Source organism: Indicator indicator, chromosome 22, assembly GCF_027791375.1.
Source record: "Indicator indicator isolate 239-I01 chromosome 22, UM_Iind_1.1, whole genome shotgun sequence".
Taxonomy (NCBI): domain Eukaryota; kingdom Metazoa; phylum Chordata; class Aves; order Piciformes; family Indicatoridae; genus Indicator; species Indicator indicator.
Window position 1 is genome coordinate 16,847,926 of NC_072031.1, and position 20,115 is coordinate 16,868,040.

Genomic DNA, 20,115 nt, shown 5'->3' on the forward strand with positions numbered 1-20,115 from the left:
ATACCATGATAGATTTTCTAAATGAAGTTCTTTCTCCTCTCCAACAGAGACAAGAAGGAGTCATCCTTCATCCCTAGAGAGTCATGCTGAGCATACCTGGGTCTTGATAGACATGTGAGACATTGTGCTCAATCACAACCTCATGGACACTGGGGTCAGGAACAAGGAAGGACTTGTTGTAGGGAGGTTTGAACAGGAATGTCTCCTGGATACCATCACCAAAGTCCCACCTGCAGAAACATGCAAACTGTGTTAAGCTGCACAAGAGGAGAACCATGAAAGTCCCAGAGGAACCTTGACCAGGCCTAGGGCTCTCTTCAGGCTCAGGGTTGGTGTTTCCAGAGAAAGCAGAGGAAGCATCATGCCAAGCATGAAAGTAGTGGGGAGTCCCTGTGAGAGGAGCACAGCACTGGGAAGAAGAGGAGGAAGTCAAGGACAGAGCCATGTGTCAATCCTTGGAAAGAAGTCCTTCAGCCTCAAGCAGAGGAGCTGGGCAGGTGCCTGGAGCACACCTGCAGGAGAACAGGTGAGAATGGACCTTTTGGCATCAGCTGGCCCTGGCAGGAGAAATGGTGCAGCAAGCAAGACCCACAGCTGGAGCAACCTGCAAAGGACTCACAGGAACATGGCTTCCACTGCGGAATCAACCTGAACTCTGGCTGTGAGCTCCACACTGCTGTTCTGGGGGAGCACTGGCAGGACACCCAACACAGTCAGGTTCTTCATCTTGTTCATCATCTCCACCGTGACATTGTAATTGACTGTGAAGTTACTGACGTGGTTGGAGGCGGTGAGCTGGGGAGGACAGTGGGACAAAGAACACAGTTGGCATCACCTTGCTCTGCTGACCACTCTCCTAGGACTGGGGGTTCACTCTACTGAGCAGGTTCCACCAGGTAGCTTAGGTCAGGGAAGAGTTATCTCTGGGGCAAGAAGGTGGAGGCAACACCTCGGGCTGGTGTCCCTCCAGAAAACCAGCAGTTAGATAAACAGCTTGGAGCCAACTAGGGCTCTGCATGGCAGGACAGAGCTTGACAGAGGAAGATGTTCTGGCCAGAGAGAAATTCCTGTTCCATAACAGATACCTCCCTCTGCCTGGGCTCTCCACTCCATCCTTCTTCTGGGTTCATGACAAAATCCAGCACTCCAGCCTGCACCAGTACAAGAGAGCAGGACAGAGACCAGAGGAGCTCTGTCCTGCCTGAGAAAGTCTTTATGTTTGCATCCTGCCTCTGCCTGGCTCTGAATCCACATCTCCTGCCTGCTCAAGCAGTGGCCAGCAGGCTGCAGTGGGGCTTCCTGCCTCACTGCTGCTGGGAAGGAGGAAGGACACTCCATGACCAGAGAGGAGATAGAGAAAAGATGAGAAACCAAAGAGGAGGCAGAGAAGTCAGCTGTAAGGGAAGGACTCTTCAGGTTTGCAGGAAGAGCTCAGTGAAAACCTCAACTCAACTCTGCCTTCCCCTCTCCCTGCTGCCTTTCCTGCCTGGCTCATGGGATGAGCTGGAAGGGCAGGGCTGAAATGGTGTCATGGGAAGGGCCTTGGCTTACTGAGAGCTTGTAAACAGCTGGGCTTTGGTAGATGACATTGAAGACAACGTTGTAGAAAGTGAAAGACGGTTTGTCATCCACTGTCCATCGGAAGGTCACATCTGACCCAGCCTCCATCACAGGGATGTAGCTCTGAAAGGCATGAGAACACTTCAGATTAGGGCAAGAGAAAGGCATTCCAGCACTTCCCAGGAGATCTCCAGCTGAACTAAAGAGGGAGCAAAGCCAGACTGGGAGGCATCACACACCAGTACTCAGAGCAGGACACTGAGGTGCAAGATCAGCTGTGGCTTTGATGTTGGCAGGGAAATACTAACCCTGACTCCACAAATGAAGAGCAGAGCTGGAAGCAGAACCCAGCTGCCTACCCCTACACCCTCCTGTTCTTCTCTGGGATCAGGTTTCTCTCTTGAGAAACTTCTGAAGATCTTTGCAGGAACAACTCAGCTTTAGCTTCACAAGTCTCTGACCCTCATCCATGGATGGTGCCTGAGCCAGCAGCTGGCTGACCTGCACTGGACAGGGTGGGCTTCCTCCTCACACACACAGCACCTCTTTACAGCCAAGAAAGGTGAGGCCAAGAGGTACTGCAGGCAGAGGGATCTGCCAGAAACAGCCAGAGGGTGAGCAGAGCATTTCAGAGTCACCAACTGCTTCTTTGAACAGTTGGTGACAGTTCTTGAACTGCTTCCCAGGGTTCAGCTGTAGCTGTGGGGACTGGGGATTGGAGACCAAAGAGACTGCAACTACCAGACATGGATGGATGCATGAAATATTTTTGTAGCTCCAACCAGCTGATAGAACAAGAGTAAACAACCTCAAGGTGCAGCAGGGCAGGTTTAAGCTGGACATGAGGAACAATTTCTTCCCCAAAAAGGTTGTCCAGCCCTGGCCCAGGCTGCCCAGGGCAGTGGTAGAGTCCCCATCCCTGGCAGGGTTCCAAAGCTGTGGAGATGTGGTGCTGAGGGCCATGGCTTGGTAGTGACCTGGCAGTGCTGGGGTAAGGGCTGGACTGGATGATCCAAAACATGTCTTTCAACCAAAACAATTGTAGGATGTGAAGATTTAGTAGAGCAAATCTAAGCACCTAAAGAAATAACCACCTTGACCAGCCAAAGAAGGTGGCCCTGGTTTGCCATGGAGCTGCAAAGCCAGCCTGCCCCTCGCAGGAGGTGCTGCCTCGTAGCTGAGGGGACTGAAGGTTCAGCTGAGCTCCTTCCCGCTGCAGAGCACCAGGGCTCTGTGCCTCCTGCCTATGCCCACAGTAGGGCTGTCTGTATGGCCTCAGCAGCAAGCAGTGCTCCAGCCCACGGGTGTGGAACTGAGCGCCGGCCCTCCTTCCCAGCCACACCCACCCAGCAGGGAACAGTAGCCGGCACTCACCACTCGCGTGTTGAGCAGGACCCTGCTCTCAGGGTCAGGGGTGGCCCTCAGCCCACGGATGGGCTCCTCCACCTTGACTGTGATAGTGATGTTCTGCCAGCTCACCGCGTTCTCTGCGACCAGCACGTGAGTGCTCACCCCCTCCCTGAGGCCCCTGAGGGTGACCACAGCAAACCAGGTGTCATTGGTCTCCCTGGCACAGTCTGCTGTCAGCTGGGTGACAGCTGCTGGGCAGGAGCTCTTGAAGGGGAAGGTGTGGTCTTCCCCCAGCCAGCTTGCCGTGGCATTCACCCCTGAGGAGAGTTTGACGACCAGGGTGGTGTGGTTGGACGGGAGGTAGACCTTGCTGCCTTGAGGAGCAGGGTGGATGACACGCAAGCCAGACACCCAGGAAGCTACCCAGAAGCTGCAGGAGAGGTTGGTGCTGAAGATGCCATTGCCCACGCTGGCTCTGAGTGTGTAGGGACCTGGCTGCTGCAGGCCTGCATTGCTGGGCCTGAGTACTGGCACCAGCTGCTCCTGGGCGTAGCGCACACGGAGGGAGCAGACAGTGTCCTGCAGCCAGGAGCCACCCAGCCAGCCCTGGGGCAGGCCACGTGCCCATGCTGAAGAGTTTGTGCTTAGGATGCTCGTTCTGTAAGGGGAGGTGGGTCTTGGCTGGCACCGGAGCAGCGAGCCCGAGCCTGCGTCGTGCTGAATGCTGAAGATATCTTCTGCCCTGACCAAGATGTTCTCCTTTCTGAATGAGACCTGCAGAAAGAGGAGAGAGTCCTGGGTTCATGTCTCATGTTAAATGGACTCAGCACCCAACTCCTGCCTGGGCAAGGAGTACAAAACCAACAGAAGTGGAAACCAAATGGAAAGCCAAGTGGAAACCAACAGAAAAGCCACAGGTGCAGCCACAGCCTGAGGAGACATTTCAGCAACTCGTTCTCCGTGGCCACTCTGAATCCACAGTGCTGACATGGAAACTGCTTTCTGCTCCATCTCCACTGTGTGAGGGTGATGGGTGCAACGTAGGATATCTGCAGAACCTTCTCACCAACTGTGCTGCTGCAGCAGGCTACTGCAGAGAGCCCATGGCTAAGAGTTGGGAAAGACAGAAAAGCTTCACCATCTCTGAACGGAGCTTCAAAGCCATGGAGATGTGGTGCTGAGGGCCATGGTTTAGTGGTGACCTGGCAATGCTGGGTGAAAGGTTGGACTGCATGACCTTAAAGATCTTTTCCAACCTCAAAAGTTCTATGATTCCATGGTTTATTGGTGACTTGGCCGTGCTGGGTTAAGCATTGGACTTGAGGTTGTGGAGTTTCCTTTTCTGGAGACATTCAAAACCTGCTAGGATGTATTCCTGTCTAGGTGACCTGCCTTAGACCCTGCTCTGGCAGGGAGTTGGTCCCTTCCAAGCCCTACCATTCTGTGATCCTGTGGTGGCGTGTGTGACACTGGGCAAGTCACTTCATTTGGAGGGACTCTGGTATCTCCCCCTGCAAACTGGGACAATTCAGCACTCAGGAGGACACTGCCTCATCTACTCCCTGTGTACAGCAGCTAACAAACACTGACCAGATACTGGGAAGAAGGGCCAGCTGGTACTGTGAAGAGGAAGTCCTTGACGAGTTCATAGCTGAGCTGCCTTTCACCCTGCTGAAGGGCCACGAGGGCAGGGCTGCTGGCAAGAGAGCTGTTGGCACACTCGGTCTCATTGCAGCACTCATTGATGGATGAACACAGATTAGTCAAATGACACCACTGGAAACCAGGAGGACATTCAAGTAGTGTCCAGTTTCCATCATCCTGAGCAGTGTGAAAAGGTTCTGTGGCATTTTCTCCCTCCTGGTAGTCTGGAAAAAGTGAAAGAGAAAGCAACAATCACTGTTCTCACAAGAACACTTCTAGAGGACTTCTCGTTTCCTTCAAATCCACCTTTCTGGTTTTTTCCACTTTGAGGATGGCTCAGGCTGAACAAAGTTCTGGACAACCTGATCTAGTGGAGGACATCCCTGCTGCCTGCAGCGGGGTTGGACTGCATGACCGACCCACCCGATTCTGTGATTAGTAAAAGCTGCAACTGCACCAAGCCCTGGTGCTAGGAAAGCCAAGGGTCCTGTTTTACTGGAGAAGCTCACAAAGCACCAAGCTCACTCAACACCAAGTCTCTCCCTCTGAGAACACCATCAGTTTGCAATCTGAAAGACATCTCTGTTGAAGCCAAAGCCAGTCCAAGCGAGAGCAGAGCTTGGCTTTGACGTTCAAAACACATTAAGCAACTTCTCCTAAGTTAATGTTTCCCTGTCAAAGGATCAGCTTTGCAGTGTCAAAAAAAGGTCCTTTTGTAACCAGCCAACTCTACAGCTAAGAGCAAACACTGCTGCAGGGCTCCTTGTTGCCAGAGCTGTGACTGCTGAGCTGTGACTGCTGAGTGTACAAGGAATAAAGAGCTTATTGGATTATCTCATCCATGGGGAAGGAATGGGCTCAGGAGAATGTTCTTCCTTGTTAACCTGGGGGGCCAGAGGGACCAGAACACTCCCATTGGCCACGTCATGTCTTCCCCCAGCACAGAAGCGCAGCTGAGAAGATGAATTCACTTCCACACGTGTTCCTTACACTCACAAGTTCTTCTCACACTGAGACTAATTAATTTCGCCAGGACAATCACTTCTCCAAGACAACCTCAGGCTGTCCAACCACCCCTGCAGATTTTGCAAGTCCCCTCAAAGCAAATCTCTGATCCTATAAGGCTGCTGCTCTGAAGACAGAGAAGGCACCAAAGGCCAAGGACACTCCATCTGCCACAGCCCTGATGGCATCAGCTCTAACACCACCACAAGTGGCAGGAGAGGCCTCACCTTCTCTGATTGTGGGTCTGTGCACCTGGAACCTCACTTGAACAGGCTTCTGCAGCTCCTGTGTCACCAACTCCAGGGCAGTCAGATACCCCTCGTGCCTGAATGGCAGCTCTGGGAACACCAGCACCTGCAGAACAAACCAGGCTCTCACCAGCTGCATCTCCCTGGGCTCAGGGAGCAGCAGGCTGAGCAAACCCTGCTTACCTCCAGAGCTTGCCATGGAGCTGACACCACCTCTTCGGCCACAGCTCTCACAGCCTCACGCGTCTCAAACGCAGGGTCCCCCACAAAGAAGTTTTTGGCATTTAAGAGAACTCCTGTTTGCAAAGGACACATTTGAACAAAGCCCATGAGACTTAGCAAGGCCTGAAGAGATTCCCCAACCCTGCTCACACCACCAAGCAAAGCTGTGGTGGGGCTCTAGCTCCAGCTCTACTGGAGAGGAGGCTGCTGCAACCCTGCTCTTTCCTTCTTCCTCTTTTACAGCTGCTTCGACAACAGCGGTGTCTGCATTTGCAGTTCTCAGCAATCCTGCCTTCCTGGAACCCTGCAAGTGCTTCTCCCTTCCAACACCCATCATTACTTTGAGGTTTTGAGCATAGGTGCACTTCCCACCTCCCCCAGCCCCTTGCATAATGGGAAACATGGCCAGGACCAGCTGGTTTCCACCAGTGGCAAACACTTCTGGATGATTCAAAGCCAGGTCAGGCTCTGGGTACTGAACACTACCAGGTAATGCTGTCCCAGCTCCCAGGGCTTCTGTGCTCTTCTCCTAACGATGGCTTTTCCTTCTCACCTAAAGTTTCTCCCATGTTTCATGTTCTTTCTGCTTCCCTTTCTTACTCCCTACAAAGCTTTGGGAGATCTGAGAGGCTGCACAAATACAAAGCCACACAGCACACACCTCGTGATCTCCAGGCCTCTGTGGTTTTCTAAGCCACAAGACCTCAACCTCTCACAAAGGAGAAGATGCCACGAGTGGTCAGCAAGTGGCACCAGGGCAGCACCAGTGCCTCAGATCCTGACATAATAAAAGCAAAAAACAATTTCCAAAGCTCTGTCTCAGAGTTTTGCTCCTCTCTCTGCTTTACTGAGTGTAGAGATTGCAGTGGGCCAAATTCTTATCTGTGGGTTGAGGTCACATTTCTGGAAGTTCACCAGTCAAATGGAATCACAGAATGAGAGGGCTTGGAAGGGACTTCTGGAGATCATCCAGTCCCACCACCCTGCCAGAGCAGGTTCACCTAGAGCAGGCTGCACAGGATGGTGCCCACACAGGTTCAGAATCTCTCCAGAGATGGAGACTCCACCACTTCTCTGGGCAGCCTGCTCCAGGCTTCACCACTCTCAACATAAAGAACTTCCTCCTCATGTTTAGATAGAACTTCTGATGCTCCAGTTTGTGCCCTTACCCCTTGCCCTGTCACTGGGCACTACTGAACAAAGCCTGGTCCCATCCTGCTGACACCCACCCTGTAAGTATTGATCAGCATTGATGAGATCCTCCCTCAGTCTGCTCTTCTGCAGACTAAAACCCCTCAAGTCCCTCAGCCTTTCCTTCTCACAGAGCTGTTCCAGTCCCCTCAGCATCTTCATAGCCCTTTGCTGTACCCTCTCCAGCAGGTTCCTGTCCTCCTTAACTGGGAAAAGCCCAGAACTGCATAGGGCCCATTGGGAATACTGCAGTTGCTGCCCATCACCACTTGCTCTGGGGGTGATGCTCAGGATGATTCTCTCCATGCAGCCTGCTTCTCCTTGGCACATGCCAGGGAGCAGGACAGCTGCCTGCCCATTCTGGCAGTGTGCAGCAGAGGAGCAGAGCCCACCTTCAGGCCTGTACTGGCAGACGTAGCTGTGCTTGGCCATGCAGAGGTCTGTGTTGCACTGCCCCGTGGGGCCCATCCGCACACAGTGGTCAGCGTGGGACGGATGGGGCTCTCCTGGCAGCCAGTTCTGACAGCTCTCCAGATTAAATCCTTCTTCTTTCTGCTGTGCTCCAGTGCTTGCAAAATCATTGAATCCTATCCAGACATCGAGGCCCCTTCAAGAAAAAAAAAATAGCAGGGGGAGAGGATTTCAGAGAATCACGAGCACGAGAAAGTCCTGGGCCAGATGCCATCCACGGTTCCTCTATGACAACAACAACAGCAGCAGATTCAGCCACGTGTCACAGGCTGTGCTCAACAGAGCCTTTTAGTTCCTGAAGGATTTCAGTATCCATCAGACCACCAGCACCTCACTCTTCAGTAACAGTTCCTTCACAGTACACCACCCTGGTTATCTACCAACCCTTCAAACCTGGCCTGAGAGCTACAGAAAGCCACCTGCCCATTGGTAATCTGAGGGGACACAGAGCCAGAAGGACCCAGGCAGAGCAATCAACACCAACACTACAGGGCAGGGCAGTCAGGAGAGAGAAGCAGCTCAGAGGATCAATGTGTGTCACTAACTCAGACACCTGATGATCCCTGCCCCACAGCTTGAATCCTCCCATGCCCAAAGTGCCATCCTCTAGCCTGGGTTACAAGACGAGCTGCTAAGGCTCCATCAGCACCACAGAGCCCATGATATACTGGTAAGCACTGATTCCTACCAGCCACAACGGGTACAGCACAAAGATAAGGGTCTAGAGGATAAGTGGTGCCCTGGCAGTGCTGGGCTAAGGGTTGGACTCCATGATCTTAAGGGTCTCTTCCAACCCAAACCCATTCTGTGACACTACCAGAGAGGGTAAAGAAGCACAGGCAAGAGATGACAGTGGCTGGACAGGAGAACCAAAGTTACTATTGTGTTCAGAAATTCCCAGGACACCCTCCAACTGCATGGAGACTCACAGAATGCTTGGGGTAGGAAGCGACTTTTAAAGGTCACCTAGTGCAAGTCCCAGCCTGAGTGCCCCTCACAGACACTTCTGGGCCCACAGTGAGCCACCACTTCGGAGGAATGATGGTCACACAGATCTGTCTGAAAAAGCTGCAGCCTTTGCTTTATTTTTGCAGACCTGTGGAATTTGCCACCACGCCAGTCTCCACTGCAGGCAGAACTGGCACCAGTGTAGGATTAAACCTTGGATGATCCCAAGTATAGGAACTCCTATTCAAACTAGAGGATCTTTGATAAGAGCTGCTGGGAGATCATCAGCTCCTCAGCCACCACCAAAAGGCAGCAGCTGTGGGGAGGACAAGAGACCAGCACTGCAGGCAGATGAGCCCCATGTGCAGGAGGAACTTCCAGAATCACTTTAGAGCTACAAGAAAGCTGGGGAGGGACTCCTGACAACGACTGGGAGTGCCAGGATGAGGAACAATGGCTTTAAGCTGGAAGAGGGGAGACAGACTGGAGAAGAGGAAGAAAGTCCTTCCAGTGAGGGTGAGGAGACACTGGAACAGGCTGCCCAGGGAGGCTGTGGATGCCTCTTCCCTGGAGGTGTTCGAGGCCAGGCTGGATGAGGCCTTGAGCAACCTGGGCTGGTGGGAGGTGTCCCTGCCCTTGGCAGGAGATTGAAACTGGATGATCTTCAAGGTCCCTTCCAACCCAAACCATTCTAGGATTTTATGATTCTATGATTCTAAGATGAAATTGTCCCTTCCACATTTGGAAACTGGCTGAAGCCCAGTGGTGGAAAGTGCTGAGCAATCTTTCACAGCCACAAACAGCCTGGACAACTGTTCCTAATCACACCCAGCAGAAAGTGAGGCATTTGTTCCATATTAACTTCTGGAGTTGGGGGTGGAACAGCCTCATGATCATAGAATCATAGAATGGTTTGGGTTGGAAGCAACCTTAAAGATTATCTGAGCACTTCAAAGCCCCCAGCTCCTTCTCTTGGCAGGTTGCAATCAATTCTGCTCTGGCCTTGCCCTCAGCTGTGCGCTCCCAGGGTGGTACCACTGCTCTGCAGCAAGCAGCCCAGGGAGGCAGTTGGTGTTCCTCCACCAATGGGCTGAGCCAGATGAAAAGCTGGATGAGGTCATGCTGACAAAGGACAAGGATGAAAATAACTGCCCCATGAATCAGTGGCTGTCCTTGCAAATAGGATGAAAAACTAAACCTCTGCTCCTGACCCCTTGGCAGGGGATGAGGGAGAGGGGCAAGGAAGCCGCCCGTTTGCTGCTGCCATCACAGCAACTCGATGGAGATTTTCCTCTTCTAATTCCAGCTGTGACCTAACTGCAAGTCAGCAGGACAAAAAAAGATGAACAGCCTCATTGACTTGCTGCCCAACCCTGCCACAGTGCTGGCCCCACTGCTTGAAGAGAACGAGTCACACAGAATCCCAGAATCCCAGCATGGAGGGGTTGGAAGGGGCCTCTGGGGATCACCCACTCCAACCCCTGCCCCAGCAGGGCACCCACAGCAGCTTGCCCAGGGGCACAATGGTCGGGGGGGTTAGAAGCTATCCAGAGGAGACTCCACAACCTCTCTGGGCAGCCTGCTCCAGGCCTCCAGCACCCTCACATCAAAGAAGTTTCTCCTCCTGTTCAGATGGAACCTCCTGGGTTCCAGTTTATGTCCCTTGCCCTTGTCTTGTCCCTGGGCACCACTGAGCAGAGTCTGGCCCCAGCCTCTTGCCCCCCAGCCTTTATCTCTTGCTGAGCATTGCTCAGATCCCCTCTGGGGCTGCTCTTCTCCAGGCTCTCAGCCCCAGAGCTCTCAGCCTTTGCTCCTCACAGCGCTGCTCCATGCTCCTCAGCCGTCTTTGTAGCCTCCACTGGACTCTCTCCAGCAGGTCCCTGTCTCTCCTGAACAGGGGGTGAGAAGATCCCCAGAAGCACTGATAAGATCCCCAACTCCAGACTCTCCACAACTCTAGAGACTAAGAATCCAGGCATTCACTTTTGAAGCAAAATGTGAAGATGCCTCTGGCTCTGAGCAGGACCATGCTGCCTTGTTCAAAGCAGAATGAAGTCTCAAGAGGCTAGGAAGGAGACAGGGGCTCTCTGGACGGGGTGTAGGCTTCTGGAGGCAGGGAGGGGACCAGCTCAGCACAAATCACTCTTGGGGAGGCCACCAGAGGACAGGAGTGAAGGTAAGGAGAGGAGAGCATGGTCCTTGCTGCTGCAAATCTAATGGGAACCAGATTTCTGCTCCTGTCATTTTCCCACATGAATCTACGGAGGCTTCATGTTCCCAAGATCTGCTGCTGGGCTGCTTTGTCGTGTTCTGGAGCTGCCTCACTCCTGTTTATCTGAGTGGATTAATAAAATAAATAGAAGAAATAAAGGGGGCTGGGGAGGAGAGCAGCACGGGGCAGCAGCTGGGAAACAGCTTGGGCAACTCATTCCCTTCCCAGCTCTCATGATTTCCAAGCTCTGCAGCCCATCAGGAGCTCTGCATGCAAAGCCTGAAAACTCCCAGCACCCACTGACCAGCCCCAAAGCCATGCAGAGGGACAGACTCCCTCTTCCCTGGAGCAGGGACCACATCTATGCCATCTCAGGAGAAATTCCAGTAGGAATGGAACAGGGCAGGGGTAGATGGTTGGGAAGAAAGAGCTGCCAAGCCTTCAGCTGGACTGGTCAAAGGCTACGTCACACACAGCTGTTCGTGCACAGAATCCCTGCAAAAGAGGCCAAACCCTGGGGTCAGTTCTGGGCCCCTCACTCCAAGAAGGACATTGAGGGCTGGAGCAGGGCCAGAGAAGGGCAACAGAGCTGGGAAAGGGTCTGGAGAATAGGGCTGGGGGGGAGCAGATGAGGGAGCTGGGGGTGTTCAGCTCGGAGAACAGGAGTCTGAGGAGAGATTTCATTGCCCTCTACAGCTCCCTGAGAGGAGGCTAGAGCCAGGTGGGGGTTGGGCTCTTCTCCCTAGTCTCAGGTGATAGAATGGGAGGAAATGGCCTGAAATTGTGCCAGGGGAGGTTCAGGTTGGAGATGAGGAACAATTTCTTTCCTGCAAGAACGGTCAGGGATTGGAACAGCATCCCTGGATATGTTCATGAACCCTGTGGCCATGGCACCTGGGGAGGTGCTTCAGTGGCCATGGTGGGGTTGGGCTGGTGGCTGGACTCGATCACAGAGGTCTCTTCCAACTAAAACAATTCCATGTTTCTGTGATGCCCTTCACATGTGCTTCCTGGGCTGTGTTTATGAAGAGGCCATGTCCAACACCTCCAACATGTGGGAGTGCTGACAAGAGCTGTCAGTTTCCTGCAAGCTCTCCTGGTTGTCCTCCCCCACCAGGCACTGGCTGGTTGCAGAGGGGCACTCGGAGAGGTGGATTTCAGCACAGGCTGACAGCTCCAGTGCTATCTGTTTATAAAGCTCAAGATGTGAGCTGGAACAGATGTTGCTGCAGCCTGACACACAGAGAGGAGCTCTGCTCCTTCTCAAGAGGTGAAAGAAGAGGAGAAGGGCTCTGGGCTGTGTCTGGGAGGGTGCAGGATCCCAGCTGCTCCACACCTTGGTGTCACACATGGGACAATTCAGCTGTGATCCTGCTGATGGGAAGAGCTGGTTGCAAGGTCACCCTCAGGCCCAGTCTGTCAGCCACACATCCTCTGGACACCAGCACCTCTGACCCTCTCCATCACCCAGCCTGAGCCTGTAGACTTTGCTGAAGTCTCAGGGGAAGATGTGCTCAGCCCAGCCCCATTTACTCCTGACCCTGCACCTGCACCTCTCTGCACCATTTCAGATGCACCTACAAGCACAAAGGCAGGTACCAGAAGCCCACAAGAAGCATCCCACAGTTCCCAGCTCTGACTTGCAGCCTTTCTGCCCTATTCCTCTTCTTCCACCCACAGCCTTTACATAAAGAAGCCACCTTTAGCAAGGACTCCAGCTCTGCTTGTTCCTCCTCTTTGTTCAGCAGCTTCACCCCTACCACAGAATCATAGAATGGGCTGGAAGGGACTTTCAAGATCATCCAGTTCCAATCCCCTGCCATGGGCAGGGACACCTCCCACCAGCCCAGGTTGCTCAAGGCCTCATCCAGCCTGGCCTTGAGCACTTCCAGGGAGGAGGCATCCACAGCCTCCCTGGGCAACCTGTTCCAGTGTCTCCTCACCCTCACTGTAAAGAATTTCTTCCTCATCTCCAGTCTCCCCTCTTCCAGCTCAAAGCCACTGTCCCTCACCCTGGTATTACCAGTCCTTGTCAAAAGTCCCTCCCCAGCTTTCTTGTAGGCCCCCTTCAGGTGCTGGAAGACCACTAGAAGGTCTTGCTGGAGCCATCTCCCCATCCTCAGCCTGTCCCCATGTGTCCCTTGCTGCCTGAGCCAGCAGCCAGGCTCAGCAGGATCCCTCCTCCCAGAGTCCTCTTCAGATGTGAGCCCAGGAACACCAGGACCCTAGGAAATTATAACCATGACCTCCTCACTTACCTGGTGACATGAGCCACCAAGAAGCTCTGGATCTCAGGGCTGCTCACAAAGGCCAGATCTCCACTGTCATGCTGCTGGCAGTGCTGCTGGGCCTCCCACCACTCAGCCTTCTCCACCACCAGCTGGTAGCAATGGTTATTTCCCGGGAACACCAAGCCATCAGGAGAACACAGGGGGTGAACTGCTGCAAGAGGTGGAAGAACCCAAACGTGATGTCCTTTCTACGGGCTCACAACCCCCATGAAGAGTGAGCTTCCAGGCATGTCCTGTCTGCCTTGAAGCCCACAAATCTCCTTTTGCTGCTGAAGTGCACTCTGTGCATCCATCTCCTTGGCCAAAGAGGGTGCAAAATGCTGTCAAGGGAGCCCAAAGGAGTCACCTCCCTTCAATCAGGTGATAGAAGGAGAGGAAATGGCCCGAGATTGTGCCAGGTGAAGTTTAGGTTGGAGGGAGGTGGTGGAGTCACCATCCCTGAAGGTGTTCCCAAAACATGTGGCCATGGCACTTCGGGACATGGTTTGGTGGCCATGGTGGTGTTGGGTTGGTGGCTGGACTGCATGAGCATAGAGGTCTCTTCCAACCCAAACCATCTGCAATTCTGAGTCTGTGATCTCTCATTACTTGTAGGAAGGGAAAGGGAAGGCCCAGGATCCAGTGCCATCCCTCCCTGTCCAGCACCCATCCAGCCAACCCTCCTTACCTCTGCCCAGCTCTCCAGCCCCTGTGGTAATACCGGAGAGCACCTCGAGGCCAGTGCCACCTCTGTTGCGGATGCTTATGTCCAGACTCTCATTTGTCTTGACCAAGGAAGGACATTGCAGTTCCAGCTCCTGAGGTGAAGCCACCACCTCAATTTCTGCCTGCACAGATAAGACCTTGGTGCCCACAAAGATGGTGGCAGTGACATTGTACTGCCCAGGTAAGGCATAGACATGGACAGCTGCATTTCCGGTGGTGTTGAGAACCTCTGTGTGATCCCCAAATTCCCATAGTAAAGTGCTGGCAGCAATGGGAATACTGACATTGAAGAGCACGGCCTGGTGTAGGCTGTAGCGGGGCTGGAGTCCTCTGAAAGACACAGGCAGCTGTGCCTGGAAAGGAGAGCGGACAAGGGATGGGCCACCACAGGCCTGCCCAGACAAAGGCTCAGTGCAAAATGGCAAACAGCTGGAGGAAGAGTTTGTTTCCTGGGCAGTTCCACACCAGCACTGCCCCTGAGGGCTGAAACCTCCATACTCCTGATCTTCAGCGTAGCACAGGGCACTGCAGGTCTCCTCCGTGAGGTTCCCAGGGTGAACAGATGTGAAGAGGATGACAAATTCAGCTCTTTCTGTGTGGTTGCTCACCACACACGTTATGTACTGAGCTCCTGGGGGACAGAACAGAAGATTCTCTTGCAGTCAGGTTGCCCTGGGAGGCTGTGGCTGCCTCCTCACTGCAGGTGTGCAAGGCCAGGCTGGATGAGGCCTTGAGCAGCCTGGGCTGGTGGAAGGTGTCCCTGGCATGGTTGGAACTGGATGAGCTTTAAGGGTCCCTTCCCACCAAACCCATCCGAGGATTCTATGAATCTGACACTAAAAAGCCATGGCTTGCAGAAACCTCCCAGAGACACCCCCCTCACCCTTGGGATGGCCTTCTCCTGGACCAGATTCCACTCCAAGCATTTCCTCTTTGAGACCTGCCTGGGAAGTCTTTAATCCCTCAGCAATGATTTCCGAACTCTTCATGCGAATAAATGCTGACAGAAATCGCAAACCAGTCACAGAGATGAGGCAGCAACAGTCAGTAAATCAAAGTGAGCTTTGGAGAGCCCAACAGTCCCATGGGAAACAGAGCCACCGAGTCTGACTCTCCAAGGAGCACACAGGACTGGCCACCAAGTAAGACCAGGACAGCACATTTCACTGCACACTGCCTAGAGCTTCCAGCAGCAAGTCTATGAGCAAACACACCTGGGCAGGGGGGCACACTGGGGGCATGGGGAAAGACCACCAGACTCTCCACAGGGCCCACCCTGGAGCTGGCAGACACTGCAGCCACCTTCCTCTTTGGGAAGAGCCAAGAGGTCTGGTGCTGAAAGAGGAGATCTTCTCAATGCCCAGCAAGACATAAAGGAGGGGAAGACTCTGCTCAGTGGTGCCCAGGGACAGGACTAGGGGCAAGGGGCACAAACTGGAACCCAGGAGGTTCCATCTGAACAGGAGGAGAAACTTCTTTTTGTGAGGATGCTGGAGGCCTGGAGCAGGCTGCCCAGAGACGTTGTGGAGTCTCCTTGTCTGGAGAGCTTCCCACCCCAGCTGGACACTGTGACCCTGGGCAAGCTGCTGTGGGTGCCCTGCTTGAGCAGGGGTTGGAGTGGGTGATCCCCAGAGGTCCCTTCCAACCCCTACCATATTGGGATTCTGGGATTCTGCGGTGCCATGCACACCCTGCACCCAGAGGATGTGCAGGGACGCACAGGGTGGGCAGGGTGCAGAGGAACACCAGGTGCCTGGCTGCGGGGAGCACAGCCACACACGTGCATGGACATGCAGGCTCCCATAGCCACAGCAGCTCAGAGCAGCAGCTCCTTCCCTCAAGCTTCCTTCCCTTGGAAGGGGAGGGACATTCCCCTGCCACAAACACAGAGGCCCCTGCACGGTGTGGAGCTGCAGCCCAGCTGGGACCGCCTGGCCTCCTCCCCAGCTCTGCCCACGCAGCCCAGCCATGTTTGCTCCTCTGTTTCTGCTGGTTGCTACAACATCTACTCTTAAACATCTCAACAGCTCTGGCCTTGTGTGATCTTCCCACACGACATCCATCCAACAGCCCAACTTTCTCCACGGCCTTCCTGCAAAACTTGAGCCACTTCTCTTAAGAGCAGTCCCCTGAGGAGGACCATGGAATGAGAACTACTTTGCCTTTTAACACCAGCCTGGTGTTCTTCTGTCAGCAGCCGGCAGGGCGTTCCCAGCCTCTTCCCACTGCACTGAACTACCCAGAAAGCAGCTCCACATTATCCCACACTAACTTACAGTAGGGAAGAACTCATTATCAAGGGGAGTGACAGTGCTGGTGTTATCCCCTCAAGGTGCTGCAAGGCAGGGAGAACTTTGCTGGGGAAGGAGGAGCAACCACCACTCAGGTTTTGTCTTCAGGGAGCTCTGCAATTCACCAGGCAGCTCAGCTGGCTCCCACCAGCCCTGGTTCCCTCAGCTTTCAACACTGCATCATCCCATCAAGCATCACAGAAGATGCTTGATGCATGCTGGGGGGAAGGACTCAGCCTCAATGCCTCTCTCACTTTATAGACAGCTGAGCACCCAAGCAGGATTTGTTTTCTTAAGGCTTCCCTTCCCACACTCCAGTTAAACACTGACCAATGTTTCTGCTAGCCAAGGTAGATGCTTGGAGGAGGTGATGGGCTGTAGATGAGGGCAGTGTTCTTTGAACATACCCAACAAGGAGCCCTGTTTCCTGCAAAGATCCAACTTACACAGAATGCCAGAACCCCAGGGGGGTTGGCAGGGACCGCCAGAGATCGTCCAGTGCAACCCCCTGCTAAACCCAGCCACAGCAGCTTGCCCAGGGTCACAATGTTCAGTTGAATTTGGAAGCTCTCCAGAGAAGGAGACTCCACAACCTCACTGGGCAGCCTGCTCCAGGCCTCCAGCACCCTCAAACCAAAGAATTTTCTCCTCCTGTTCAGATGGACTCAATCCTTTAGGCATCAGGCTACAGTCAGGCACCACCATTATTTGTTTAATCAGATCACAACTAGTGAGTTGAGGTCTAAAGAGGTCTAGATGTGATCACCAGCTACCCGTGTCCCTTATTTCCACCAGTTTGGTTGTCTCTCCCACCACAACCCACAGCATTTCCTTACCACAAGTGGCATTGATGAAGGAGATGTTGAAGAGGGAGAGGTTTGCCAGCTCTGGAGGCTGGACACACCTCGTCTCTGGCACCTGCATCACCTTCACTCCTCTGTCTGCCACCCAACGGGGCAGCCAGGCAAGTCTGCAGTCACAAACCCATGGATTCCAACTGAAGTTTCTGCAGGAGGGAGATCAGAGGGAGAAGTTCAAGCCCCAAGGTGACACGTGTGGAGTGTTAATCACAGCCATGTGCAGATCCCTCCCTGCTCCCATCTGTGAGCTTGGGAAAGGGCTGGGAGGTGAGGGAATGAATAGGGAATCAAGCAACAATTAACATCATCTTTCTAGATGGCTAGAATTAGGCAAGCACTCCAAGTTCTTTTTTAACTCTACAAATAATTGTTGCAATTAGAAGCAAATTACAGTCCCAGTCTGATATTTAAAGCAGTCTGCCAGAGAAGAGCCCTGGTGGTGGAGCAGCAGCTTCTGTAGCCACAGGGGGACTATTTACAGCCCCATTACAAAAAATAGCTCTGAGAACAAAATTGATCTGTCAAAGAAGAAAGGCCAAGTCAATGCTAATCCTTCCATGTGGCAGTTTAATGAGAAGATGGAATCTTCTTAATTGCAGCCAAGTTGGATGCAAATGACAGCCCTCAGCACTCTGCTGCCAATGGGACAGGGGTGGGAGGATGTTTGTTCAACTGACGCCAGCCAGGCTGGGCTGATGCAGGGGCTGGATCTACCAGCTCTGGAACTGCAAGCAGCACTTTGCTGGCCAGCCTGAGGAGGGACAGCCTCACATGGGCCTTCTCACCCAGGCCTATAGCACCCTCACAACAAAGAAGTTTCTCCTGCTGGGTTCCAGTCTGTGCCCCTTGCCACTTGTCCTGTCCCTGGGCACCACTGACAAGAGTCTGGCCCCAGCCTCTTGCCCCCCAGCCTTTAGCTGTTGCTGAGCATTGCTCAGATCTCCTTGGGGCTGCTCTTCTCCAGGCTCTCAGTCCCAGGGCTCTCAGCCTTTCCTCCTCACAGAGCTGTTCCCGGCCCCTCAGCAGCTTTGTAGCCTCCCCTGGACTCTCTCCAGCAGGTCCCTGTCTCTCTTGACCTGGGCAGCTCACACCTGGACACAATATTCCAGATGTGGCCTCACCAGGGCAGAGTAGAGGGGGAGGAGAACCTTCCAGGACCTGCTGCTCACATTTCTTGCCAGACACAAGAACCTCATCAGAGATGGGTGTGGGAAAGAAGAAAGGAAGCCAAAAAAGCAGTAGGAGTGGTTGGATGAATCCAGGAAGAAGAAGCAAAGACGAGGGCTTGAAGGACGAGAAGCAAAGAAGAAGGCTTGAAGGGCACCATGAAGAGTCAAGAGCAGGACACAACTTAAGGAAGAAACTGGAGAGAGTCTAGAAGGCTTGGTTGGGTGCATGCCCCATAGCACCCTAAGGCACCCACAGACAGCTGCTTCAAGGAAAGTCTAAAGAAAGAACTGAGGAACAGAGGAGGAACTTACATTTCACTTAAATTAAATAAATTATCAAATATTCCATCTTCTAATGTAGAAATCTTGTTGTGGCTTATATCTCTGTGAAAGAGAAAATGGAAGTTCATCACAATGATAACAACAGCCTGACCAACAAACAGGACCAACCTCTCTCCCAGGCTCTGCTTGGGTGCTAGTTACTCTCTGAGCATCTTGAGTCTCATGCATATGACAGCAAAATGTTCAGCTAGGCACTAAGTCATGGAATCCAAGCACAGGAAGGGACCTCTGAAGATCACCCAGTCCAACCCCTGACAAAGCAGGGCACCCACAGCAGCTTGCCCAGGGGCACAATGGCCAGGGGTGATTGGAAGCTCTCCAGAAGAGGCTCTGCAACCTCTTTGGGCAGCCTGCTCCAGGCCCCCAGCACCCTCACATCAAAGAAGTTTCTCCTCCTGTTCAGATGGAACCTCCTGGGTTCCAGTTTGTGCCCACTGCCCCTTGTCCTGTCCCTGGGCATCACTGACAAGAGTCTGGCCCCAGCCTCTTGACCTCTGCCTCTTAGATATTGAAAAGCAATGATAAGGGTCAATTTGACACAACAGTTTGACCTGCAGGGTCAAATCCTGCCCAATCCTCTTGAATGCCAGTAAGTGAGTCACTGGACCTTGCAGTTAAACATCTTGAGGAAGAAGTCCATAAGTACATCAATCTAGGACTCAGCAAAGGAGGTCAGGCCTGTGGAACTCAAGCATGTGCTTGAAGCGGGGAGATGAAGGGTCCAGGAGGTACTTACAGTTTCTGCAGAGAAGTCAGGCTCTCGAATATCTGAACACCCAAACTACTGATCTTGTTCCTGGAAAGGTCCCTAGGGAAAGAAAACACAAAGTTCAGCTTTCCTTCAACTTCACTTTGTCATTCCCCTAGCACAAGACCTCAGCAGAGGTCCTCCATCACTAGAGCTCTCCAAACCCCATCCAGACTCCAGAGTAGAAGGATGTGGGGTACCAAAGTGGATCAAAGACCAGACCTTTCCCAGATGTCCATGTCCTTCCAGTGCTGAGGGTCCCAGAGCTGGACACAGCCCTGCAGGTGAAGTCTCCCCAGAGCAGAGCAGAGGAGCAGTATCTTTTCTCTCCATCTCTGGCCACACTGCCTCGGATGCAGCCCAGGCTGCCACTTGCCTTCTGAGCTGCAAGCTCACACTGTTGGCTTCTGCTACTCCTCCTTGCTGCCTCACCTCTTATTTTGGTCCCAATACCAACTCTTGGTTTGAGCTGACATTTCAATTTCAAATTATCCCAATTCAAAGAATTCTGCCAAACTGGCAGGAGAGTGATGGATGATTCCAGGAAATTCTGGGGATAAGTAACAAGGGTAGATGTCTCTTTAAAAGGCTGGAGTTTATTTTCCCTGATTTTGCTGCCTGGCAGTTCTTTGCCAAGCCTAGAGTAGATTCAGAAGAGCTCACCAGTAACACCAGTAAGGAAGTCCAAGAAATGTGCAAAATAAAAGCTCAATACACATTAAAAAGGAGAGTAGCCAAAATGTCCAAACCCAGCCTGGGTCCTTCTGTCTTGAGGTGGGTAAGGAAGAGACTTCCCTTTTCTGCAGTGACACAGACACATGGGAATCACAGCTTGCACAACAGGACATGAAAGTCTAT

The 20,115-nt window shown here is 53.0% G+C and overlaps 1 protein-coding gene across 1 annotated transcript in view; it reads right to left on the bottom strand.

Annotated features, from left to right (window-relative positions):
- Nucleotides 1-20,115, bottom strand: part of PKD1 (polycystin 1, transient receptor potential channel interacting) — an 88,605-nt gene that overhangs the window by 36,926 nt on the left and 31,564 nt on the right. Inside the window, exons 2-14 of the mRNA XM_054391336.1 lie at nt 19,246-19,317; nt 18,480-18,551; nt 16,975-17,144; nt 13,810-14,478; nt 13,110-13,293; nt 7,613-7,827; nt 5,991-6,103; nt 5,787-5,913; nt 4,501-4,778; nt 2,935-3,684; nt 1,552-1,683; nt 620-795; nt 97-230 (exon numbers count right to left, since the gene is read on the bottom strand). Of these exons, the coding sequence (XP_054247311.1) occupies nt 97-230; nt 620-795; nt 1,552-1,683; nt 2,935-3,684; nt 4,501-4,778; nt 5,787-5,913; nt 5,991-6,103; nt 7,613-7,827; nt 13,110-13,293; nt 13,810-14,478; nt 16,975-17,144; nt 18,480-18,551; nt 19,246-19,317 (3,092 nt within the window). The remainder of the gene's footprint in view (nt 1-96; nt 231-619; nt 796-1,551; nt 1,684-2,934; nt 3,685-4,500; nt 4,779-5,786; nt 5,914-5,990; nt 6,104-7,612; nt 7,828-13,109; nt 13,294-13,809; nt 14,479-16,974; nt 17,145-18,479; nt 18,552-19,245; nt 19,318-20,115) is intronic.